A 26,629-nucleotide genomic window follows, 5' to 3' on the forward strand; every position below is an offset into this window, starting at 1 on the left:
CAGGTCAGACATGTAAACCCTGGTTTAAGTGCCGCGCATACATGTAATCTCTTGCAATAATGCAGCCCAGTAGCCCAATGTCAGTAATTAGTTTGGTGACTGGTCTGGGCGAATCTGAGGTGCATTTGGTGTTGGAGAGGGCATGGCCAGATGCACCCAGGTCCCTTTGGGAACTCAGATAAGTGCATGTATCCCACATGCAGTTTGTGTTACTGCTCTTTAGGGAGGGGAAATGCACCATAACAGATCACATTCATCCATGAGTTTGTACCCAGGTACATATATGTATGTGTATCATTCCATAGCACCTTCCAGGACTATAACATGTTTTTTGCACTCTTTTCAGTCCATTAAATATACCCGTTTAAATGTGCATTTGAGTTTAATGTGTATTTCTAGATTCTTCTAGCTTAAGGCTAATGTCCCACAAGGACATTTAGTCGCTGCAAAGTTCCAGTGACAAGTTGCTCATTCTTTTCCTATACATATACACACTGTATGTGCACTATAGTATAAAGCTACTGTTGGGCCCGACCTGTTTTTGCAGTAAAGCATTCATTTCTGTTACACCTTTTCCAGGCCTATACTCTATAGTACATTCAGTTTATTCTAATGCAGTAAAAAAATAACACCAATTCAATGTTTTCTTTCTGAAATAATAAGATAGGATTGTTTTGCCTCCAATAATAATTCTATTGGGTGTTTGAATGATTTTTTTTTTTAGTAGACTTAAGGTAGTGATCCCCAACCAGTGGCTCGTGAGTGACATGTTGCTCCCCAACCCCTTGGATATTGCTCTCAGTGCCCCCAAACCAGGTAGTTATTTTTGAATTCCTGACTTGGGGGCAAGTTTTGGTTGAATAAAAACAAGATTTACTACCAAATAAAGCCCCCTGTAAGCGGATAGTGTGCATAGAGGCTACCCAATAGCCAATCTTAGCCCTTATTTGGCACCTCCATTAACGTTAATGATGCTTGTGTTGCTCTCTAAGTCTTTTTACATTTGACTGTGGCTCACATGTAATAAAGGTTGGAGATCATGATAAGGAATAAACTACAGTAGTGATATTTCTGCTATGTTATAAATGAAGTGCAGCAAAACACATTCACAGAAATGAATAAATTGGCTCCAAAAAAAAACACACTTTTTCTTAAAAATTTTATTGTGTTCTGACTCTGAAACCCTACATGAACAATATAATTTACGTTGCCACAACAAGAGCAAATTAAAAGACTTTACACATTACAGTAAGTTGAAGGCCTGCCAGCAAATAAAATACATATTTTTTTTGTCATCATAGCTTGTGCCATCAAAACACTGCTGCAGCATTCATCCTTGGCTTAGGAGAGTTTTACTCATGCAGTAGTGCCACTGGGACAGGCAAAGAAAAGAAATGCCTTAGTGCACCCCAAGCAGTCATTTTGTTTGGAAATAGCAAGGGAAATATAATCAATCTATAGCAAAGAGAAAGAAATTTAAAAAGCAGTTATGGGGGATTCAAACCAGGAAGAAATCAAGTCAGAAAAGAATTGTTCCTAAATCTAGCATTAGCCTGTATCAGCGCTGAACAACCATGAACCCTCTTTCCATCTCACATCTGGGGGTCTAATTATTTGCTCCAACCATACCAGCCTGTTACACGAGTCTATTGTTCAGTTACCAGTCTAGTATACAAGGTTAACAAATTCCAAATCACAGAGAAAATCAGATTTTGCTTCCCGCAATTGTAGCTATGAGAGCCAATGCATATGCAAGAACATAGCATGACATGGTACCGAGGAAAATGGCTGAATAAAATCATTCATTTACAAAGTGATCAGTAGAAGAATGTGTCATTTAGGCAATGAAAATATATAACAGGTATTATTTGTCAACTACCCCAAAAGGGCCAGGCCGTCTAACAACTCAATCAGCACTGAAGATTTGACCAAAGAAATACATATGCAATTTGACAAGTGGACTTTAAAATAATCATTATATGGCAACAGCAAGTTGTAATTTTGGTCTCCTTGATTTCTCAGCAAGACAAGCAGACAAAGCCACAAGGACTGTCTCCAAGGTTGCCTTACTGTGCTATAAAGAGAAGAAGCTTAGGCACTGGCTGTAAAGTACCTGGCTGTCTGCATTTCATTGTACAGCTGGCATTACAAGTGTTAATGGGAAACCCCTTTATTTGTGTCACCGACAAACCATTCCCTGACCGTGTGATGCAACCCCTCCATTGTCCCATTGTGAAATGTTCGATCCTGGGGCTTGAGGTTCCTCTGCTTTCCATAGCAAGCGGGTGGCTCAATTTAGGGCTCCAAAATATTGGCAAGTTGACCTATTCTACCAAGATATATTGAAATTGCACATTAGGGCCCTTCTGCGCCCCCTACACTCCTGGGTCCCCCTGCAAACACAGGGTCTGCTTCCTTTGTAGTTACACCCCTGGTTGTGCACAGATTCTCTGGAAAGCAGATGGACTTCAAGTCCCAGAATCCATCACTTCACATTGGAACAAAAGGAATCTAGTCGCTGCAGCACAGGCAGACTATAATGGTTTTCTTTTTATCTGTGGAATTAGGTATGTCTGTGTTGAAAAAATTATATTCGTATATTCCTGACATTAAAAGAGGTTTCTCTTCAAGAGAATTTCTAGCAAACAGAGGCCAGCTACCACCTGTCATTAACCTTTTTCTGCAAAGGAAGTCAAAAATACACTAGAAAACCGCTTGCGCTCAGGCCCATACTACAGACAAAGTGTTAGTGTCTTATGAGACAGGTCCATGCAAGAACTGCACTGTTTGTGACCTGGAGAGAATATGCAGGCATTCATGCCAATTTGGGAGTATCCAATTCTGCTAGTAAGCAAATCACAGAAAAAGAAAAAGGCTAACACTGATTAAACAGCAAAGTTGCTTTAAATAAAGATGTGGAAACAGAGTTTCAGTGAAAAGACAAAAAACAAACAAACCAGGGACTGTCAACTTCTGTAAAACCCAGTATGAACACAAAGGGAAAGTTGCATATGGATATATTTACACTTGGGAGCACACATGGAAGTGAGAAGTATCCGGGACATCTGTTTACCAGGTAATTCTAGCATTTTGGTCCATAAAGACTTCAAGTGCTGGCGGCTTAACAATAACCAGGGATAACATGCATGTTGTCAGCACTACTGACCATGCTCTCTAGAACCAAAGCCTGTATTGAAAACACTTGTGTAAAACGGGGAGTAAAACAAAAAAAAAAAAAAAAAAAAAAAGATATGTCCCATGAACAGCAAGATGGGTTACTTTAAACTTGAAGGAGTGGAAACAGCAAACCAAGAAGCCATTAAACAAATAAAAAATGCATTTTAGATCTTACATTTCCTAAAGCTCTCCTCTGACTTTATTTTCTAGGATTAATACGTTTCATTACACTGAAGTATGGAAGAGTTTGGCAATACTAGATTTCTTCTCCTTTTAAAAAGTTTTAATTTAAAAAAAAAAAAACAAACAAAAAACAAAAGAAAAACAGTACAGTTAGTTCTTCATGTTACACTGCACATCCCACCAAGAAGTCAACTAGTATTAAATGCATTGAGATTACAGGAATGTTGCTTTTCTTTCATTACTTGGGTATCTAGACACGTGGTTTAGTTCTCAGCTGCGACTTGTGGGTGACAATGTATCGTGGCTTCAGTGTTACGATGTTCCTGGATAGTTTTCTTTCATCTCTGTAGAAACAGAAAGCTCTTTATATTAACTTCTGCCAAGTGTCCAAGTTCATTGGTGGATTTTTAATATATATTTGTTTTCTTAATCTCTTCGAGGTTTTCGATTTCTTGGAGATCTGTTTATAATGTCATCCTCCTGTAAAAAAAAAAAAAATAAAATAAAAAATACTTTATATGTGGCCTTTTGTGTAGATGCGGATTTGCACCTGTGTCTGTGTGGGTGTGTGGTGGCCCTGTGGGTAGAACCTCTATGGGGGACACAGGACTTCCCTCCTGGAAACAGGGGAGGTTCTTCTTCTCAGCCGGTTTGTTTTTTTTCTGATTAAGTGGCTTCTGATGTTTTGCTCAGTTCTTTGTTAATAACCTGAGGTGCCTAGTGACAGAGAGGGTTATGTAGAGGGGAGGACTGCAGCACAGACAGACTATCATGGTTTCCTTTATGTCCTGCCTCCTGATGGGAGGGGATTTAACACCATGGTTAAGAGAAAATGATGTATCGGTGAGCAAAATACCATTGAAACCTTTATGCAGGGAAACATCGGATTCAGTTGGTAAAAAACACACATCAATTCTTACCTTAGTTTTAATCTCCTCTTCTGCCTCCTCTTCCTCTTGGCTTTCTTGATCTTCAGCTTCATCCTGCTTTGGTTCTGTAAGGAGCAGATTAGACGGTCAGATTTCTTTGACCTTTAAAATGTAACTCTTGCCCAACAGCCCAGACATCTGCTTTGTTGTAGCTTTGTGTTGTACTTTCACATAGAGGCTTTGATAATTAAACATATTCAGTTGTACAAATGACTCCTCCTCCTACTGGGTATCTTGAGGGATACGGAACTGTGGTTTGAATTTTTGGTCAAAGGCCTTATGCCACTGCAGCTTGGAGAACTACTCATGAAGCAACTGTGTGCACTCTGGAGAATTTGATAAAAAAAGTGTTAAGTAAAAGGAGCAAGTTACTACCAAACATATCTGTTGTGCTGACATTTGGTGCCTAGTCACTTAGGAGGTAGTTTTAACAAGTAGCTCACAAACCCCGCCTTAAGAAGGCCATACATATTATAAGGCCATCAGGAAGAGGACTGCATTGACGAGCAGATGATCCAATGGAGAAATCATACAGATCTTCAGTCTAAATAAGCAGAATTTGCAGCTTAAATCTACCCAAGACTAGAGAAAGTAGCCTTGGACATGATCTGCCCTGCGAGGAAACTTAAGGCAACTTTAGAAACATGTTTTTTTTCCACCGGTGATTTACATTACAGTCTTTAAAAAAAAACATTCAGAGGTGACCTCTAGCTGTCCCGCAAATAGTCTTCTATAATCTCCTTGTGTGTCACTAGCCTAAAGAGTGACTGAAGTTTATAAGAGCACAAGTCACATGGCTGAGGGCACTTGGGAAACAAAGAATATGGCTAGTCCAACGTCAAATTCAATAAAAAAAAAAAAAAAAGTGCTTTTAACGAAAGGGTTTCAACACAGGATTCTGTTCTGGGAGCGCTATCAACTGATGCATTTGGTTTGTAAAAAAAAAAAAAAAAATGTGGAAGTCTGGAATCTCCTTAGGTAAGAACGTGGCAAAGAACACTTTTTTATCCCTATGCAAAAATTAAGATAGCTCTGCCGATTGTGAAAGCTAAATGATGGAATTTAAACAGTACCAAGAAAACTGGCCAGCAGGAAGGCCAATTTATATGCATTTACTGGGTGCCAATGAAGGCTTTACACCAGCCCAGGTTTGCAAGCAAAGCACACACCCCTGCTTAAAATGGTACAGCCCTTCCACTGTTTTTCTAGCTGTGGTACAACCCTTCCACTGCTTTTATAGGAAGAAAAGAAGCAGAATCTGTAAAACAGATGACTTAAAGTGATACTGACACGAAAAAACAACTTTTTAAAATATGAATCTACATAAAAAGTTACCTATAGGTCATGTTGACCATTTGTTGCTGATAGACCTGCTTCTGTAAATAATTGTTACTTAAAGTTCCTAAGCCTGACTGTTTTGCCAACCTGACTGTCCCTTCTCAGCCCGTCAGTTATAGCTTCTAATGCTTACGGCCTACTGCTGCACAAATATGGCCGCCCCCTCATGGGGGATCAGATAGGGAATGTCAAAGCATCTGACAAATACTTATGGCAAAATTATAAATAGCATGCAAAGACAGTGTTATGATAGATGTAAAAAAGGGTTCATTTCTGGTGTCAGTATCCCTTTAAAGGCAAGCTATAAGGAGAAGGGTGCTTCTGATGATTTGTCTTTGTTAATAAATTGTGCATTGTTGGTAAGTTGAGTGCAGTAGGTTTTTGCACATTTACTAGCACCCGCCATTTGCTTTGGGTGCCAGTGCTGGTTATAGAAAGCGAATACAAAATTAATCTTCAAGGGTATATTGCCAAAAACAAAAATTTAGATTTTTTTACTACTGTTGCGGCTTTATAGCTTGGAAACATTACTTACCACTTTCTTCAGCATCCTCTTCCTCTTCAATCTTATTGGCCTTTCCTTCTTCCTCCTCATCCTCCTCCTCTTCCTCTTTTACATCAGGCTGTGGAGCATCTGTCTTTTTGTGTTCTGCATCCAATGGCTGTTTCTGAATGCAGGATACCAAATAAATATTAGTTATAATGCCAGCATTGATTTAATATTTTAAAGGACAAGTGAAAATACAAACGTAAGTAAAATACACAATAAAACATGAATGATGCCTTGCAAATATATGTACTATGAAGAGAATTACATTGGACTAATACATTTAAAGATCAGTTCAAGGTGATACATATACAGGTACAGGACCCGTTATCCAGAATGCTCGGGACCAAGGGTATTCCGGATAAGGGGTCTTTCCGTAATTTGGAACTCCAAACCTTAAGTCTACTAAAAAAATCAATAAAACATTAATTAAACCCAATAGGATTATTTTGCATCCAATAAGGATTCTTTATATCTTTGTTGGGATCAAGTACAGGTACTGTTTTATTATTACAGAGAAAAGGGAATCATTTAACAATGAAATAAACCCAATAGGGCTGTTCTGCCCCCAATAAGGGGTAATTATATCTTAGTTGGGATCAAGTACAGGTACTGTTTTATTATTAGAGAAAAGGGAATCATTTAACCATTAAATAAACCCAATAGGGCTGTTCTGCCCCAATAAGGATTATTTATATCTTAGTTGGGATCAATTACAAGGTACTGTTTTATTTCTACAGAGAAAAAGGAAATTAATTTTAAAATTCTGAATTATTCGATTAAAATGGAGTCTATGGGAGACAGGCTTTCCATAATTCGGAGCTTTCTGGATAACAGGTTTCCAGATAAGGGATCCCATACCTGTATAACTTAACAATAATGTTGCCTGTGCTAGAAACTTTGTCATTTTTTTTTTAAGGTGTAGAAAGCATACAAGAACGTGTAATTTCTTTATGTGGAGAAAAAAAACTATTTTTGTTTTTTTAGTCAAGAGAAAATTGCGTTTTCTTTGGTTCTAACAAATGTACCTTTCCAGAGCAGCAGAAGAGAATGACCAGAAAAACTGGCAGAGCCACAGTCAGAATATAAACAATCCAGAGCCAGGGCCTTTCCTCCGCAGCCGCCATCATTTGTCCCACCACACTGGGCTGTAAAAGTAAAAAAAAATAATTTAAAAATGAAACTGCTAAAAATCTGATACATTCACTCTGAAGCACAAAAAGACTTGGTTTTTAAGGTTTTAGAGCAATGTCACATGAGGAGACTAGTCGCCCTGCTATTAATCCCCTCTAGCGGTTGGTAACTAATTGCCTTTTAATGCTTTCCTACCAACAAAAACATAATCCACCCGTAAGAAACCATGAGAGTCAGTCTGGCTTTCCAAACCACATCAAATTGTTAGACCTCAATCTGACAGGAAACCTATCCAATTGAGTAGGCCCATCTGAGGGCACCATACACGTGCAGATTATTTGCCAAAGTGCTCGAAAGTACCCAAATCTGCCTGTGGATGGCCACCTACAGCATCGTTCTAAGCTTCAGTACAGCAACCATAACATCAAACACTGATAACAGGGAACTACAACCAAGATCTCCAAATTGCATAGATCTCCTATCCTTGCTGGGATTGATACAAAGTAGTGTAAGCAAAAAATGCCTTAGTCTCTTAAAGCGTTAGTCAAACACCTACCGCAGATGCTCCATCAGCTGCCTTTTTCAGGCCCCATCCATCATTAGCCCAGTCGTCAGCCACATTTTTCTCTGAGGTCACAATAAAATTGTCAAAGAAAATATCAGAGGTCATGGACCACAGTTCAAGGCCAACTGCGTAGAATGGAGTCATCCTGAATGGTTCCAGATCTTCAAAGAAATCTGGATTTGGGATCTTTCTTGGTTTCCATATACCCTAAAAAGCAACAAGCACAGAATAAAGAAAAATGTATACATTGTGTCTTTATCGGTTTTTAAGTATTCAAAGTTATACATGATTTACATTTCTTACCTGATAGTTTGGATTATCAATCATTGGAGGCTTCCATTTGCCTTTGTAGCTGGGATTGTCAATAGTTGGACGTTGCCACACTCCACAACCGGGAGCAGACTCGCACTTAGGATTTGCCACTTGTGGTGCCTCCCATTCCCCATCCATATCTTCATCCCTATCAGGAAAAAAAAGAAATAAAAAAATGTCATGCTAGTCTATCGAGTACAAGTATAAGCATAATACTCTAGCATTAAAGCAAAGATCGCCATACCAATCCTCTGGCTTCTCTGCATCTGGATCAGGAATGTATTCAGGTTCATCATCCAGCCAGCCTTCTGGTTTGACAGCATTTTCATCTGGGATCTTTGCAGGAGCATCCTCATCCCTGAATATTGGGGGGGGGGAATTAAAAAAAAAAAAAAAAAAAAAAAAAAAAATTGTTTTTAGTACAAAATAGGGCCACTTTCTGACCCCTGCATGTAAACAAATAAAAGCAGTCATTGCTCCTCCAGTGACATAACTCAAACTTCAGCTTACCCATGTGCAGTTTTGGCAACTATGTAGATCACCTTAACAGGTTTTAAAGGAAAAGTAAAAAAATCTATTCTACCCTGCACACCATTTATTATTTTGAATGCTTTATTAGTTAATACCTGCTAAAACTTGGCTTCCGGTCATCTGAAATAGGGCGATACAGCGATGCAGAAGAAGCAGAATCCACTATGCAAAAATTTACTTCTCCTCCTAGCCTTCCTTCTGTATAGGAAGGAGTCTGGCTAGGATCGATCAATCGATTGTCGCATAGTGGATTCTGGTTCTTCTGCGTCGCCGTATCGCCCTATTTCAAATGGCCGGAAGCCAAGTTTTAGCAGGTATTTTCTAATGAAGCATTCAAAAATAATAAAATGGTGTGCAGTATAGAATAGATTTTTTTTACTTAAAAAAATTTAGTGTTACTCTTCCTTTAATGCAACACCACAATCAGTATAATATGATTATGCATTGCAGAGCTTTATATATTTTCAGTTACATAAGGGCAAGTGACAGAAGACAAACACTATAGCTGCCGATATCGGTCCCTTGGACCGATTTCGGCAGCTAATCGGCCCGTGTAGGGGCAGAACAGAGTGGCCTGGCTGACCGATATCTGGCCTGAAATTGGCCAGATCTCGATCGGCCAGGTTAGAAAATCCGGTCGAATTGGGGACCGCATCGGCTCATTGATGCAGTCCCCGAACCGACTGCCCCATAACTACAAATGTAATCCGATCGTTTGGCCCCAGGGCCAAACGATCGGATTATTTTTTTTTAAGTTTCTTGCTACCCGATATCGCCCACCCGTAGGTGGGGATATCGGGTGAAGATCCGCTCGCTTGGCAACATAGTGTATGGGCACCTTTACCTGGGAAGAATGAGGGGGAGCCATTGCAGCGCAATTTTACATGGGTAATAAATCTACAGATAAGGATAAATCTCTCCCATAGATTTTGCATTATGAAAAGGTTGGTAATTTAAGTTAATAAATTACCTGCATCTAATGTTACTCACTACAAACCTTTGACCATAAATTAAGAAAAGCCAATACATTTTGCCACAGAAAGAGGGATTTTAGTCTTCCCTGTAAAATCCTTTTCTCTCCTTATTATAAAGTTGGACACAGGCACTGTAGTCTTAGGGCAGTGGCACACGGGGAGATTAGTTGCTCCACGACAAATGTTTGTTGTTGCGGAGAACTAATGCAATGGCATCCCTCCGGCTAGAATGTAAATAGCCGGTGGGTGGCATACGGGTCAGTGCGATGTCCCAGAGTTGCCCAAAGTTTCCTCTCAAGACAACTTCAGGTGACTGCGGGACATCACTGGTTAGTTGCCCACGTCAACGAAGATTGAGAAACCCCTGGTTTCAGAATTAGATGGTAGGCAGACAGATGCATGCATACTTCTGCCCATATACTGTAGATCACTTGAATTCTTAGAGAAATGAATTACTAAGCAGTCTAAGACACAGAAATTGGCTATGTAACTATTTTTTAGACCGATATTGTATTATTTCTGATGTTCTCCATTGAGTTTTACCAGCTTACCAGTCATCAGGTTTCACAGCATCAGGATCTGGTATTTTTGGTCTCTCATCCCAATCTTCAGGCTTTTTATCCTCTGGATCTTCTATCTCATTAGGGGGATTCACAGGAGGGTTCACGTCATTAAGGAGATTCCCGCGGTTTACAACAGTTTGATCAACTAGAATTTCGAAGCTGTTGTCAGGATTCAAGACTGTTGGTAAGGTAAAAAAAATGGTAGTTAGAAAAAAAACAACTACATGTAAAATGTACATATAGCTTTATAGAGATTTAAACCATTTTACACTTAATTATTAAATGTGTAAGAATGTTTTTTTTAGGCTTTCCATACCAGTGCTGTGTCACAAATGTAAAGGTTGTAAACCTCCAGCAGTTTTCAGCTACTGTACTCAGCATTTGCTGGGGTTTGCGTCCCTACAGAATTATTCCAAACTTAAAATATTCTCTGCTGCAACTCCTCTCATTATACATTACATACCGTGTTTCCCCGAAAATAAGACACTGTCTTATATTTTTTTTAAGCTCCAAAATATGCACTAGGTCTTATTTTCAGGGGATGTCTTATTTTTCCATGAAGAAGAATACAGTACACATTTATTCCATTTTTTGGGTGGGTGTCTTATTTTCGGGGGGTGCCTTATTTTCGGAGAGGGGTGAAAAATCAGGGGGGGGGGTGCCTTACTTTCGGAGGATGTCCTATTTTCGGGGAAACAGGGTATGCAATTCTGAACTAATGTGCCATTCATCAGTCACACGTTCTGAACTTTCTCTTGCTCCTACAGACCAAGAAAAGGGAATATCCTTTTCCTTGCAAATATAATAGGTGTGTTCCAAATAGCGCATTTCAATTAGGAACCTTTAACCAGATATGCAGAGCAGGGAGGCGTCATCTAATCAAATTACCTAGGGTGTAAAGGTGAGTTTTTTTGTCTGTAAAGTAAGATTTTAGGTCTGCATCTGGTCGTTTTGCATGTTTCTCCTCGTATTCTCCAGTCTTTGGGTTCTTGTGCCGGAAAATGAAGTGCAGTTTGTAATCTTCACCACACTTGTCAGGGCCAAACATGATAGTGTAGGGAGTTTTATCATGGAACTGCTCCTGGAAATAGCACATTTTAAAATCTGTTAGATCACAGTAGTTAATATAGTGGTGGTTGAAATAAAAAAAAAAGTTTTATAAACTTGTTTTCACTAACCAACCTGCCTGCTCCAATCAATATCTAGGTAACAAACCCTATTATCAAGAGCTAAACAGGAGCCGAGCCTCTTGTTCTTCACTAAACTGAAGGGGTTTGTGGCATACTTCTACAGTTAATTTGCCTGATGCTCTGCAGCCTGTGAAATGTTTGTATGTATATCTTTATTTATAAAGCGCTACTTATGTACGCAGCGCTGTACAGTAGAGTACATTAATACAAACAGGGTGTTAAGATAATAATAGATAAATACAAAGTATAACAATAAATACAGATAAATACAGCTGCAATAAGTTAAGAGTCGAGGACACAAGAGGAAGGAGGTCCCTGCCCCGTAGGGCTTACAATCTATATGTTTGACCCATAAGCCTTGGCCCTTCTCCAAAAACCCAAATCGCTACAAAAGAATCTTCCTTAGCTCCCACTGCTTTCTTAATGTTGCATGTAGCACAGGTAATATCTCGGAAATAATTAACATACAAGGCCTCACCATCAGCCCTTCACCTAGTTTTTTTTTTTTTTTTAAATTGTTGTTGAGGACTCCCCCCCTTCCTTTAAGTTAGTGATTGGTAGTAATGTGTACCAAGACCAAAATGTCCCAATAATCTGCTACTCACTCCACTATGTCCACAAGTTACCCTATCCACTTTCTAATAATTGAATCCCCAACTACAACCTGCCTTTCCTTCCTAGCACTCCTCCACCGACTTGTATTGGAGAAGCTGCCCCCCAGGAGCTTAGAGAGTGAGCTTGCTCCTTACATGTAAATCAGAGCTGCCTCCCCACCATCTTTAGCCAAAACAGCAAATCTGTTGTTGTGGACAAGATATCGCCCTGCCCTTCTGTCCCCTTCATCACCCTACCAGTAACCTGCCCTTTCGTCCCCTTCTTTCCCTTTTAACGAACCAGCCTCCCTCATTTAACTCCATTGTCCCTTCTCCACCCCCACCACTTCACTGACCCCTGAGTGAATGCATAGTAAGCTGCCTATCCTCACCCATCTCTGAAGGTGCACTCAATGTTGCAGGCTGCCCCTTTATGTGAAAATCATTCAAAACCAAAATCTACCAAATTATAGTAGAGTTATATTCTATTTTTTAAAAATTAAATGCTTTCCGTATTTGATAATTGCTTTCAAGACTTGATAACTAGAGGTGTTATTCTTTTTTTCTAATTTCCTGTTTCCTTTTTTATTACATTATTCATAATAAACACTATCTGAATCTCCAGATATAAAAATAAATTATATAAAAAAAGAAAAAAAATACTTACAGGTTTCTGTTCTGGAGTCTTGGAAAGTAGTTTCACATATGCTCCCCCACATTCAATTCCATTTTGAAAATTAACTTCATATCTGCGAATGAAATGGAAAAACATATTGAATTAAATACATTTATTTTTAAACAGTGAAGTTTTAAGGCAAAAGAAAACTGACTGTGAGCCAGCTTCCATTTAAGGAGACTCCCTTAAGGGTGATGTCCCATGGGGAGATTAGTAGCCCACCAGTTTATCTCTGCTACTGTGGGACATTAAACTAAAGGTGCTGCTAATGAGGAACAGCCCCATTTAGCCATTCAAACATAACTATATGAAATCTAGTGACATTCTAGTGTATTTAGGATCTTAAGTCACATATGTAATCACCTTTACTCGGAGGAGTAGTGAAACGTTTTCAAGGGAAAAAAAACTCAGAAAAGTCCAGTTGTTTTAGACTTAATTCTACTAGATACTGTGACTTTGGCACAGGATTCTGCTAAAGTAATGCTATTAACTGATGGATTTTGTAACAAGATGCATACTCACTGTACAATTAGAGATTTCTTATCAAAGACAAAGGGCTTCTTCATTTTGCTGGCAATTGCATGGTGTTTTGCACGTGACATCAGGACAAGACCTAGGTCTCCAGGGAGCTTTGTATCTTTCATTTCTAATACTTCCCATTTACCTGGAAAAGAGATTAAGGATGTCTGTGTTGCTGTATATTTGCAAACCATTTAAAAAATGATCCAACATTTCAGTAGATAAGAAACAGGTGCCCTTAGTGGATGCAAGTATACAAGATTTTCACAATTTAACAAATGCTTTCTTCCATTGTTACTAACTTATTACAGGAACTACAGACGTTCACATGCTGACATTTTCGCATTTATCTGCATATGACATGGCAAAAGTAAGATCCTAGCTATAGAGAGCTCCGATGAATGCCTTATTGGTTTGTACTTGATCCCAACTAAGATATAATTAATCCTTATTGGAGGCAAAACAATCCTAGTGGCTTTTATTCAGGCTTTAATGATTTTTTTTTTAGTAGACTTAAGCTATGGAGATCCAAATTACAGAAAGACCCCTTACACCAGGTCCCACACCTGTACTGGATTTCCACCATAAATCTGCTAAACTTGTTTATGCCTAGGGACAAGACGTATTATCTGCCATCATTTTTCTGCTGGCTGAAAAGCACTTATTTCATGGCATGGCTGGAAAATGCCAAGAATACACCCCAAAGGTGTTAAGGTTATCTCTGTTAGTGGTTTGGACTAAGCACTGTAATACAGGAACACTATCATCTTACTAACAGGGGTCCTGTAGCAGACTGAGAACAGGACAAGCTGTTGGAATTGAAACAGTTCTACAGCAGTAAAATATAGGTAACTAAAAGTAACCAAAAGGTAACTAAAAGAAACAGTTAAATATCTTGTGGCAATAGAACCCTGATCATTCAAAATGGAATGAGCCATTACCATCATACTTGGCAATCTCTTCGTCTGTGTCATCTTTCTTGGCTTTGGAGAGAATCCACCTACGAAGCACAACACAATATTATACTCAACACTACAGCTGATAAAAATTCAACCTCATTTAAAGGAGTAAATAAAAAAAAGTGCAGCCATCATTTCAGACTACTTTTACTTCATTTATGGGAGGGTTGTAACTAGCTACTTATCTCATCCATTTTGGTGCTGCCACCTTATAGAGATAAACGCTAAACTGCTGGTATTTACATTAGAGCTTAATGTAGGGGAAGGAATATCTTGCAAGGATACTGCTATATTTAAGCATTTCCTTTGTTTGTTGGTAATCTAATCATTATATTAGCTATAATTACTGAAAAATAGTATTAGTTGGAAATCCCAAGTTTCAATATCAAACACTAGCTCTCCCCACAAGAGATTTTAAGAAAATCAAAGGGTGTTATTTTGTTATTCAGATTGCTTTGGTTATTATACTGACCCATCCAAAGTTCCTTTGTCAAATGATTCTGAAAAATATACTTCTCCTGTTGGTACTGGGGCTTTGTAAGTCACCTAAAAAAAAAAACAAGACACATTTTCATTTTGTTTGAACTAAAGCAGAACAAATTGAGAGAAAAAAAGTTTAAAGGAGACATATTGGATAAATGGGAAAAACCCTAATTTTGTAGGCAATTATGAATAATATACGGTGCTGGTTTAACTTTGTGCTTAGCATTAATCCTATCTGTAACAATGGCCCCTTTATTGGAGCTCCCTATAGATCCTATAACTTCTGTCAGAATTTGAAAGGAGGGGTGGGCGTGTCCTAATGGTCCCTGCCAGAAGCACAGTAGGAGGGGGAGAGCCAATCACAGCCCTGCACTCACACAAGCAGAGACAGGCTTCAGTTCCCTATCAGGTCTGCCTAGCTGCTGATTGGTTTCTATCCTACAGTGCAGTGTACGGAGGGCCGCTGGCTCCCCAGCTCATCCAGAGAATTCAGCCAGCAGGAAGTGGAACTGAGGGGCGGGACTAGTGGGGTTTTTGTGGAATTTCTCAATAAATCAGTCAGAAACACAACTTTTTAAGCACAATCCTTCTATATCTAGAGAAGTATAATTCTCTGGTACATTCATAATTTTTATAGGATATGTCTCCTTTAAACTATGTCCATGGCCATCACAAAAGGGTATAATTATCAAGATACGAAAATAGAGCTTGCCACAGATAAATTTCACAGCTCTATTTACGTCTGTAGGATTTTAGGGGCACCAGTAGGAAAATAAAAACCTTTATGTGCAACATTAGTTGAAAGGCACACTATAACGAAATGTTGTTAACCTTAGGAGCAGGAGGCGGTGTGCTGGTCTCTGGCTTTAATTCTTCAGGATCTTCTAGTTCATCATCGATGTCTAGCCCATCATCTTCATCGTGATCGTGGTCGTGATCATGGTCATGATCGTGGTCATGATGGTGCCCGCCATGCGCATTTATTGTTGCTAAACCATGCACCAGAAGAGTCACTAACAGAAACCATTTCAGATCCATGATCTAGACAGGATGCAAAGATTTACAAATATGAGTGGTTACATTTAAAATAAATCAAAAGTAATTATAGAGCTCTCTCTGGTAGTTTGGGTAAAATATTACAATTCAGTATCACATTCTCACTCTTCGTCCTTGCCTTGGGCAAGGTGCACGATACTGTGCATGTGTACCCAGACCAGAACGTAAAGACCCATAAAGAATAAGATGCCAACATGGTGCTCTTTGAAGGACAATAAATGAGTGTTGATTTTTTGTATACAATTTAATAGCTGTATTATACATTAAATTATAATTATTTAATTAAAACAGATACAACAAATGAACTGGATGCAGTTCATTTGTTGTATCTGTTTTTATTAAATAATTATAATTAAAATTAAGTAAACAGAGCTGCAAGTCGTAACGCTCAAACAGCCGGGAGCACAAGCACTCACTGTTCAGTGACCCATGAGTGCACTGTATGGATTCATGCAATTACCACTGAAGCGAATAAAAAAAGGCTTCGTTTCTGAGGTCCATATCAGTCATTTCTGTACATGAATAGTAAAAGGATCCATCATTAACTAATCACCACAAATTGATTTCCACTATAAGGTTCCTGTATATGTAAAATATTTAACACAACTACACTTCAGATGTTTTGTAGCATAGCACATATCAGTCTTAAAATGTTTCATTTTATGTGTGGTTTATACATGCTATTTCCATGTCTGGTAGCTAAAAGCATAACAATAAAGCTTTACAAATGAGACTAATAATGATAAGAATTAAAGAGGCCATACAGATCAATCCTGTAATCTTGTTGTAATCTTATTGTCCTATACAAGAGGCACCCCCAACAGCCTGCCCAACAAATATCCGGAAATAATCCTATTGTGCTGAACTGCACCAGTGCATTCATTTGGTCCTCTCTTGCTGGGCTTCCCAATGCCTCATTATAATCCAATCAAACAACTGCATCACCCTAACTAGGCCCATTGTAATGGTGGTCGTGTTAGGTAAAGATATGCTTGTTTGGGAACTGTTTGCTTTAGGGCTCTGGCACACGGGGAGATTAGTCGCCCGCGACAAAACTCCCTGTTCGCGGGCGACTAATCTCCCCGAGTTGCCATCACCCGCCATCCCACCGGCGAAAATGTAAGTCGCCGGTGGGATGGCACACGCGGCGGCGGCACAATTTCGGCAAATCGCCGAAGTTGCCTCGAGAGGCTTTTTTGGCGATTTCCCAAAATCGCACCGCCGCGCGTGCCATCCCACCGGCGACTTACATTTTTGCCGGTGGGATGGCAGGTGATGGCAAATCGGGGAGATTAGGCGCCCGCGAACAGGGAGTTTGTCGCGGGCGACTAATCTCCCTGTGTGCCAGAGCCCTTAAAGGTTACATCTTTGTAGTCTACAAACAGTCTACATAACTGATGAGTGATACTGGTGCACAAGGAGCTGCTCTGCTCTTATTACCTGATTATTCATATAAACATGTCCCTGACAATACTGGTCAGCCAGGAGCTGATATGATTGGTCTCACATCAATGCAAGCAAAAACTAGCTGATTAGATCACAGTGTGAGCATGGTAAGTGCATTTCTTGGGTGACCACTGAGTTGATTCAGAGGTCACTAGTGCACAATTGTTCTAAAAACCATCAACAAACTGGTTTGTGACCATAAACATCCATGTCTACCTAATCTACAGGGATTAAACAGTCCTGCTTTGAAAATGCTAATAGATATTTGGTGGGGGGGGAGGGAAAGACTAATGCAAGCAGGTGCAAACCTGCTGTTCTATTTGACCAGATGGCTATCCCCTGAGATGCATCACAACCCTTAATATTGAGGGGGATATTTAAATTCTGTAGAATACAATGGTGTTTTATAGAGCTTATCTACTATGTAACCTGTACAATTTAGCCCTATTTCAATTTGAATGGCTGCTGCCATGGCTACTCAGAAGCTTTGTTTATATAAACCGTAGTAGTCTTTCTGAAGCAAACACCATTTTTACCAGTGTAACATTATATATTATATTAGAATTACTCTGATTTACTATCTTTTTTGGTGTTACTGTTCCTTTAGGTAACTGTCAAAATACCCAAAACATACTGGGACAAATAAATACATAAAGTTGTTAGAGATGATTCTTATTGACTTCTACTGAACCTGGCAGAGTTTTTTTTCTGGCAAATTTGAGGACATTTCTTTAATAAATACCAACTATGCATGGTTTGAAGGAATATCCTTGAGTATCCTTGAATATCCCCGAGAAGGCAACATTTCTTTTGGGTAATGGAAAAGTCAGTATGATCCAACAAAATTTATTTCCCAGCTTAGAAGGCTGTATAAAGTGTATACTACTAATTAACAAATTTGTGTCACATGGGGTGATTAGTTGCGCCGAGACAAACCTCCGTGGTTCCGGGCAATTAAACTCCCCACGATGCTATCCCACCAGCAAGAATGTACATCACCAGTGGGATGGCATACGCGTCACTGCAATGTCCCGCAGTCGCCCAAAGTTGTCTTCAGAAGAAACGTTGGGCTACTGCGGAACATCGCAGTGACGTATATGCCATCCCACCGGCAATTTACATTCTAGCTGGTGGGACGGCATTGCAGTGAGATTAGTCGCCCGCGACAATGGAGGTTTGTCGCGGCGCGACTAATCTCCCCGTGTGTCACTGCTCTAAGGTGAAGATACATAGAGCTATTTAGTAGAAGCTACTTGTCACGGCAATTAAACGACAGAAAATACCCTGCCATAGACTATACTGAGAATTGCCGTAGAGAAAATTATTAGTAAATGATCAGCATTGTCTATTTTTGTAGCCATGACAAGTAACTGCTACTAGTAGCTCATTGTGTCTTCACCCTTAAAGTGGCCATACATGGGCTATTTTAGCTGCCCATTCGGCTCCTTCAGTCCATGTCGGTAGCTAATCTGCCCTGGATGGGGCACTCCAACGGGCCTACCCAAGTGATACCTGGCAGAAAATCAGCCATACATTGATTGAAAAGGTTCTCGCTGCAGCAATGACTCTTTGGTGCAGTACTCGCACGGACAGCCTGTATCTCAATCATTTAATCCGATCATTTGGCCCTAAGGATCTGTCCACCTCAAGGTGGGCATATCAGAGAAAGACATGTGCCAACGTTGCCAATGTATGGCCAGCTTTAGAGGTTATGCTGCATTTACTGCAATTAGGTGGAGTGGACATGGCTGCAGAGGTGTAGGTTTTAAATTACAAATTAAAAACCCATATTTCTCACACAATAGTAACTCAATCTTAGCTGCATGTTTGTTTCAGGTCAGTAAATTGCAAAATATCTTGTGCAACTAAAACTCCAAACTGCATTGGTGGCATGGTGTGAAGATATATTATCTTGCAAAATTGGGCTACAACAATGAGATCAGACAAAGTTCTACTTTGCTGCAAATTCACATAGGGCAGTGGCTTCTGTTTCATTTTACTACTTAAACCGACTTGGACCCAGAAAGGTCACAAACAGTTTGCATAGTGCAATAAATCTCATGGAGGACATGTTGTATATGCAACTCTTAAAGTGGCTGTTAACCTATAACTTTCAGCATCCATTAACAAGTAAAGGTGGGCATACTTTAAAAGATTTGATGAGATTGCCAAATTAACTGATGTTGGTCCAATTAGAACACCGATGTGGTGGGCCAAATCAGGACAATACATTGGACTTGGTCCTTATTACATCAGATTTCTGGCTGAACCTCGGTCAGATTTTGATTGGGACAGGACATTGGTTTGGCCCCATACACAGACCAATAAACTATCAATTCCATTAAAGGTCTGCATCAGCAGCTCAAATCAACCTATATCTAAGCAGTTTAAAGGAACAGTAACACCAAAAAATGAAAGTGTATAAAAATAATATATTATATACTATTGCTCTGCACTGGTAAAAGTTGTGTGTTTTCTTCATAAACACTACTATAGCTTATATAAATACCCTGCTGTGTAGCCATGGGGGCAGCCATTTAAATTGAAAAAAGGAGAAAAGGCACAGGTTACTAAGCAGATAACAGATAAGTAGCATAGACTCCCATTGTATTCTACACATTTTATCGGTTATCTTCTTATGTAACCCGTGCCTTTTTTCCTTTTTCAATTTAAATGGCTGCCCCCATGGCTACACAGCAGCTATTTCTATTAACTATAGTAGTCTTTCTAAGGCAAACACACAACTTTTACCAGTGCAGGGCAACAGTACATTATAATTTAATTATTTTAAAACATTTTTATTTTTTAGTGTTACAGTTCCTTTAAGACTATGAATGATCTTTCTCTGACTTGTCCAAGCAAGCAGTGGGCTAAATTAGGGATGATCTGGTCACTTGGTCTCCAAGCCAACAACTCAGTAGCCCGGCAGGATACGGTTCTCACCCAACAGGATTTTCCAGCCTTTATGAATGACATCTGAATGAATACTGGTCAGAGGAGCCATAATTTTGGGCCAGTACATGGGCCATTAGGCTTGGTCAGGAGAAGCCAAGTCACCAACCAATAACAATAACTGTGTATGGAGCTTGGGGTGTGGAAGGATTGGTTCCCTGCCCTTCATTATTATAATGGCAGATTCCGGCAATCACGGATTCAAGCACTTCCTTGTCAAGATTTGATTCAGAATTATACATACATTTAACAGCTATTGTGTATTTATCAATAACAAGAACATACCTGCAAACTGCAGGGAACTAATGCACACCAGCCCCATAAACTAGGCCTCTATCCACTAAAACCGATGCCTATTGGCCAATTAAGAATTCCCCCACCCAAATCTGACTTCATATAGTTTTTTTTAAAAAAGTCACTTACCCTCAGCTACATTGTTTCAGCAGCAGGCAGCAGCAACAGAGCAGAAAATATAAACCGACAAATACTGATCTCAGTTATTTCACATAACCTTATTTTGTTCAATTAAAGAATCGGGGAAAGTTGCGCAGAATTGCATTTTCTTTACGCAAACACGGTGTTGTATAGAGTTACCCTTTAAAGGCTGGGTAGTGATAACGCCTACCAATGAATGAAGAAGCGAAGGGTAGAGTGATAGTGACCGTACCTCGCTTTCTAACTACGGCAGGGCCTATGCCTTGCCCTTTCCCTCAGTCTAATCATGACTTATCGCTAAATGGCAGCGCACTTCTAAAGAAGGCTTTTGTAAAGGAACGATCCATCATACACTCACCACAGTGACTCAGCCTGCCCCGCACTCCGGTGCCCTCCAAGCCCGCCGCTGCAGCAAGAACACCGTCACGTGCCCAGCCGGGAGTGAAGCGAAATGGGGAGGGGCGATAGGCTATAACTGACGGGCGCTGTTGTCTGAAAATCCTCTTTCAGCTCCACCTTCCTAGCGCATATACCATTGGCTAGCAAACAACACTAGGCCGCGTCTTCCTCTAGAAACGTAGCGATTCATTGGCTACCAGGAACTGTCGATCAAGTACAAGGGCGGGCACCTTCCAGGACCTTCTCTTCGTGGATTGCGATGATTGGCTCATGTGAGAGCTAGGGCGATAGGCGATTGGCTGGGACGGTTTCCAGCCCTTCCAATCAGGTCTGAGGTTCTTGTATCACATGACCTCGAGGTGAGTCAAGAGGAAGTGGTTTTAGATCAGATAGGAAGCAACGTAATCGATAGTTCTAGAATCCTACTCGCTGTCTACAGACACACTGAGTCAATGAAACATATCAGGGCGCTGAAGTCAGTGTTGCGTAATTCTCTCAGCTAGAGGGCGTGTCAATAGAAACGCATGGTGGCTCAAGTCTCTTATAATAAACAGGGCCAGAGTGGATTGTACCACCTAGGCAGCTTGTTAGGGTGGTTTGTCTTGTGTATTTTTTAGCGTGGTAGGGGGACTCCTTGGGGCATGTGTGCTTAGTGTTAAAACAGGTTAACGAAAAGATTGTTAGACGATGGCTCTGCTCAATGCTTCATTTATCTAGATTGTGGGGTTTGATCCTTTTACACCATGGCTTTGCTTTTGGGGCCATGAAGGTGGGGGCAGTTTGGGCCTCTGTGTGCATGAATTGCCAAGGCCTCCTTTTAATCAAAGTCTTGACCTGTGCTGAGTCCTATGGGGTGCCATTTGTCCCAAACACATTTTGTCTGCTGGAGTACATTCTGTGTGCAAAGAACAATCCTCCTTACACAGAATGAATGTTATGTATGGCCATTATCACTGGTTACAAATACAAAAAACATTTCTGAGAATAAAATCAATTTTATGCACAAAGGGATATTATATTACAAACTCCATTGTTAATTTTCTCAAGCGTTCTGTCTCACAAATGTATAACATCCATATAGCCGAATGAGTTCTGTAAAACAAAACTTTGACAAAATATATAATGGTGTAACTGAGTAGCATATTCCAAGCTAGCTTTTCATGACAAAATAAATGCTTGTGACAAAAAGGATGATTCTATAGCTCAGAATTCATTCTAAAATGAATACTCTGTTCCACAAAACTGATAAAATATCCATTTGGTTAAACAACAATGTTAGTCAAATTACTGAACCAATAAGAATCAAGTATATTTATTATCCAATAGCATGCAAGATTTAATTGAAGTCCATTTACTGGTCTTCCTTCCCACTGTTTAAATTGTTTCCATAAAGTGTTGTTTCTATAAAGAGTTCTAACTTTGTATGATTAAACATTCCTGCTGCTAAGGGTTTGGCAGGTGTCAGTAAGAAGGTGAGCCCAAAGTTTTTGCCCCCTAATTGTGTGTAGTACACCCTCAACTGTCCTTTTTACAACTTTTTAAAGATTTGGAGCTACACTTTTATATTCTTTTAAGGCAGGGGTCCCCAACCTTTTTTTTACTTGTGAGCCACACTCAGATGTAAAAAGTGTTGGTGAGCAACACAAGTTCTTTAGATGATGCAAAACAAAGGCTGTGATTGGCTATTTGGTAGCTCAAGTGGACTTCTAGCCTGCAGGAGGCTTTGCTTGGAGTAAAACTGCATCTCTGTGCTTCCAAAACTTGCCTCCAAGCCAGAGATTTAAAAATAAGCACCCATCTTGAGGCCACTGGGAGCAACATCAAAAGGGGCGGTGAGCAATATGTTGCTCACAAGCTACTGCTACAAGCGATTTGACAAAATTAGATAACTGGGCAGCAAACTGGAAAATGAGGTTCAATGTTGATAAGTGCAAAGTTATGCACTTTGGTAGAAATAATATAAACGCAAACTATCTACTGAATGGTAGTGTGTTGGGGGTATCCTTAATGGAGAAGGATCTAGGGGTTTTTGTTGATAACAAGTTGTCTAATGCCAGGCAGTGTCATTCTGTGGCTACTAAAGCAAATAAAGTGCTGTCTTGTATAAAAAAGGGCATTGACTCAAGGGATGAGAACATAATTTTGCCCCTTTATAGGTCCCTGGTAAGGCCTCACCTTGAGTATGCAGTGCAGTTGTGGGCTCCAGTCCTTAAGAAGGATATTAATGAGCTGGAGAGAGTGCAGAGACGTGCAACTAAACTGGTTAAGGGGATGGAAGATTTAAGCTATGAGGTTAGACTGTTGAGGTTGGGGTTGTTTTCTCTGGAAAAGAGGCGCTTGCGAGGGGACATGATTACTCTGTACAAGTACATTAGAGGGGATTATAGGCAGTTGGGGGATGTTCTTTTTTCCCATAAAAACAATCAACGCACCAGAGGTCACCCCTTTAGATTAGAGGAAAGGAGTTTCCATTTGAAGCAGCGTAGGTGGTTTTTCACGGTGAGGGCAGTGAGGTTATGGAATGCCCTTCCTAGTGATGTGGTAATGGCAGATTCTGTTAATGCCTTTAAGAGGGGCCTGGATGAGTTCTTGATCAATCAGAATATCCAAGGCTATTGTGATACTAATATCTACAGTTAGTACTAGTGGTTGTATTTATAGTTTATGTATGTGAGTGTATAGATTGGTAGGTGTGGGTTAGGTGTGCTGGGTTTACTTGGATGGGTTGAACTTGATGGACACAGGTCTTTTTTCAACCCTATGTAACTATGTAACTATGTAACTACTGGTTGGGGATCACTGTTTTAAGGAAAGGTTATTGCTAGAAGCACCAGACTTTCTGTCCTTTTCCCCCTCCCATGTTTCCAACCTCTTTATATATGATTTCTGCACCTGTTTTACAGTGGTGCAGTGAAACAGTGAAAAGCCTCTTTGAAATCTTTAAATCCCTGCAACTCCAGTTGTTAAAAGGTTAACAGTAAGACTGCAGCATCCCCTTAATCACATGGGATTCCTTTTCCTCCTCTAACTTACTCAGCCCACTCCCATAGGAATTGACTTTAGCTCTTGGCTAACTGAGCGTGCTTAGTTCTTCTCAGGTTACCAAATGCCCTCCAGTGTAGCAGCCAATAAAGAGATAGCAATGCTGGTTTCCATAGAAACTCTGCTCTGCTCATGTACTGTTTGCAGATGTAAATGTCACTAAAGATATGTGAGAGGGAAAATGGCTGCAAGGTGAAAGCTGCTATTTGTTTTAGGAAAATGTGATGGTGCTGGTGAATGGAGAGAATATGCAATACAAATGGTGTGGTTTGGGTGGGGTAGATGTGCCCAACTTTTATACAGGGTAGAAAAACGTAGGGTTGACATCCTTTAAACTGCCTCCTGTAATATTTTACTTCTCTCTTTGGCTGCTTTCCTGTTTTTTGACAGATGGTACCTACCTGGCTATTGGATCCCATGACAATGTCATTTACATATACAGCACCAGACAGAAGGACCATAGGGTGGACAGAGAGTGCTCTAGAGAGATCTCATTGGAAGAAAAAGATAGCCCCCGTGGAGAGGGTGACAGCTTTACCTCTGACAGAGTTCACCGGTATACACATTTTGGAAAGTGTGTGGCGAGAGACTGTCAAAGCTCCACACTTCGGCTTTCTATCTTCTTCATTTTGGTCTGTACCTTACACTTTACTTTACAACTCATCTTTCAGGTTTAGGTACACAGAGGTCCAAACAACCCCCCACCAGCCCAGTAAATGACTGTTTGTGGTATCTTACAGCAGCCCCTTTGGCATTTGCCAAAACCCAAAGATTACTAGTCTTGGCCTGTCATCATTGTAATCAGCTTATTCTACTCTCACTGTCAGTTCCATGGAACATACTTTTCTTACCTTTTACATTTTTATTTTCTTACTTTTTTCTCTCACACCGGATCGTATTTTCCTAATAGGTACCCAAGGGGCCATGCCTAGGGGGACAACTTTAGGGGGTGACCTCTGGGTGCCTATATGGTGAATATAAATAAAAATTGCCCCAAAAAGGTCCCTCTGGTGAAGACACACAGAGCTACTAGTAGCAGCTACTTGTCGTGGCTACTAAAATAGACAATGCTGATCATTTACTGATAATTGTATCTACGTGTGTTTTAGCAGAGTCAATTCTCAGTATTGTCTATGGCAAAGTATTTTCTGGAGTTTTTCATAGATTCACTGTTTGCAGGCCAAAATAGGCAGGTCTTGTGGGGGAGGGTAATGTTAAACACAGATGGGTTTTCATAAATGAGTTGTGACTAGGCTGAATCAGGGGTATGACCTTGCATGAGTGGGCCGTTTTTCTTTTTTGGGCTCAGTTTGGCAGGCTCTTTACTAATGGCCCACTCGGGGGTGGGCCATAACCATTAGTCAGTGAAAAGATAGTTTAGCCAGCCTGGGTTTATTGTTTGGCAAAAGAAAGTATTGGACTATTTTGTTTACATTATTACATAATTTGTATGTAAATACCTGCATCAATATGAGTAGCAACTTTCACCTAAGAAATTTACATCCAGAGACATAATTTTGATGAAGTTTAAGAGGTGACACCATTGTGGCTTAGAAAATATTCAGAGCAATTGTGTAGGATACCATGTTGCTGGATTTGTGGGAAAAAAATTGTGTCTGAAATTGTACTTTGCACACCGCAACTTACAAAAGTACATAGTAACATAGTAACATAGTAAGTTGGGTTGAAAAAAGACATACGTCCATCAAGTTCAACCATAATGCCTATACCTAACCTGCCTAACTACAAGTTGATCCAGAGGAAGGCAAAAAACCCCATCTGAAGCCTCTCTAATTTGCCTCAGAGGGGAAAAAATTCCTTCCTGACTCCAAGATGGCAATCGGACCAGTCCCTGTATCAACTTGTACTAAGAGCTATCTCCCATAACCGTGTATTCCCTCACTTGCTAAGAATCCATCCAGCCCCTTCTTAAAGCTATATAATGTATCAGCCAGTACGACTGATTCGGGGAGGGAATTCCACAACTTCACAGCTCTCACTGTAAAAAATCCTTTCCGAATATTTAAATGGAACCTCCCTTCTTCTAAACGGAGTGGGTGCCCTCGTGTCCGTTGGAAGGACCTACTGGTAAATAAAACATTAGAGAGGTTATTATATGATCCCCTTATATATTTATACATAGTTATCATGTCACCTCTTAAGCGCCTCTTCTCCAGTGTAAACAGACCCAACTTGGCCAGTCTTTCTTCATAACTGAGACTTTCCATACCCTTTACCAGCTTAGTTGCCCTTCTCTGGACCCTCTCTAGCTCAATAATGTCCCGTTTGAGCACTGGAGACCAAAACTGAACAGCATATTCTAGATGGGGCCTTACCAGTGCTCTGTAAAGGGGAAGAATAACCCCCTCCTCCCGTGAATCTATACCCCTTTTAATACAGCTCAGAACCTTGTTTGCCCTTGCAGCTGCTGCCTGGCATTGCTTGCTACAGCCAAGTTTATTATCTACAAGGACTCCAAGATCCTTCTCCATTATGGATTTGCCTAGTGCAGTCCCATTAAGGGTATACGGGGCTTGCATGTTTTTACATCCCAGGTGCATGACCTTACATTTATCCACATTAAATCTCATCTGCCACTTAGCTGCCCAGATTGCCAGTTGGTCAA

At 40.1% G+C, this 26,629-nt stretch overlaps 2 protein-coding genes across 3 annotated transcripts in view; one reads left to right on the plus strand and one right to left on the minus strand.

Moving 5' to 3' along the window:
- Positions 1–1,145: 1,145 nt before the first annotated feature.
- On the minus strand, positions 1,146–20,964 carry canx (calnexin). Its single transcript, NM_001005668.1, is given in 15 exon segments — positions 1,146–3,840; positions 4,281–4,354; positions 6,163–6,295; positions 7,203–7,322; positions 7,865–8,080; positions 8,177–8,333; positions 8,430–8,543; positions 10,242–10,431; positions 11,142–11,334; positions 12,704–12,785; positions 13,235–13,376; positions 14,173–14,231; positions 14,663–14,736; positions 15,505–15,714; positions 20,921–20,964. Coding segments are annotated over 14 exon segments (1,815 nt in total). The 5' UTR covers positions 15,712–15,714; positions 20,921–20,964; the 3' UTR covers positions 1,146–3,786.
- A 250-nt stretch (positions 20,965–21,214) lies between these two features.
- The window catches only part of ltc4s.2 (leukotriene C4 synthase, gene 2), a 36,832-nt gene continuing 31,417 nt past the window's right edge, over positions 21,215–26,629 (plus strand). Inside the window, exons 1-2 of one of the 2 annotated variants that reach the window (XM_031897591.1) lie at positions 21,215–21,320; positions 24,394–24,635. The gene's annotated coding sequence lies outside the window, so the exon portion shown is untranslated. The remainder of the gene's footprint in view (positions 21,321–24,393; positions 24,636–26,629) is intronic. The other variant, XM_031897592.1, reaches the window with a different exon arrangement.

The sequence above is a fragment of the Xenopus tropicalis genome, chromosome 3 (genome assembly GCF_000004195.4).
Source record: "Xenopus tropicalis strain Nigerian chromosome 3, UCB_Xtro_10.0, whole genome shotgun sequence".
NCBI classification, from domain to species: Eukaryota; Metazoa; Chordata; class Amphibia; order Anura; family Pipidae; genus Xenopus; species Xenopus tropicalis.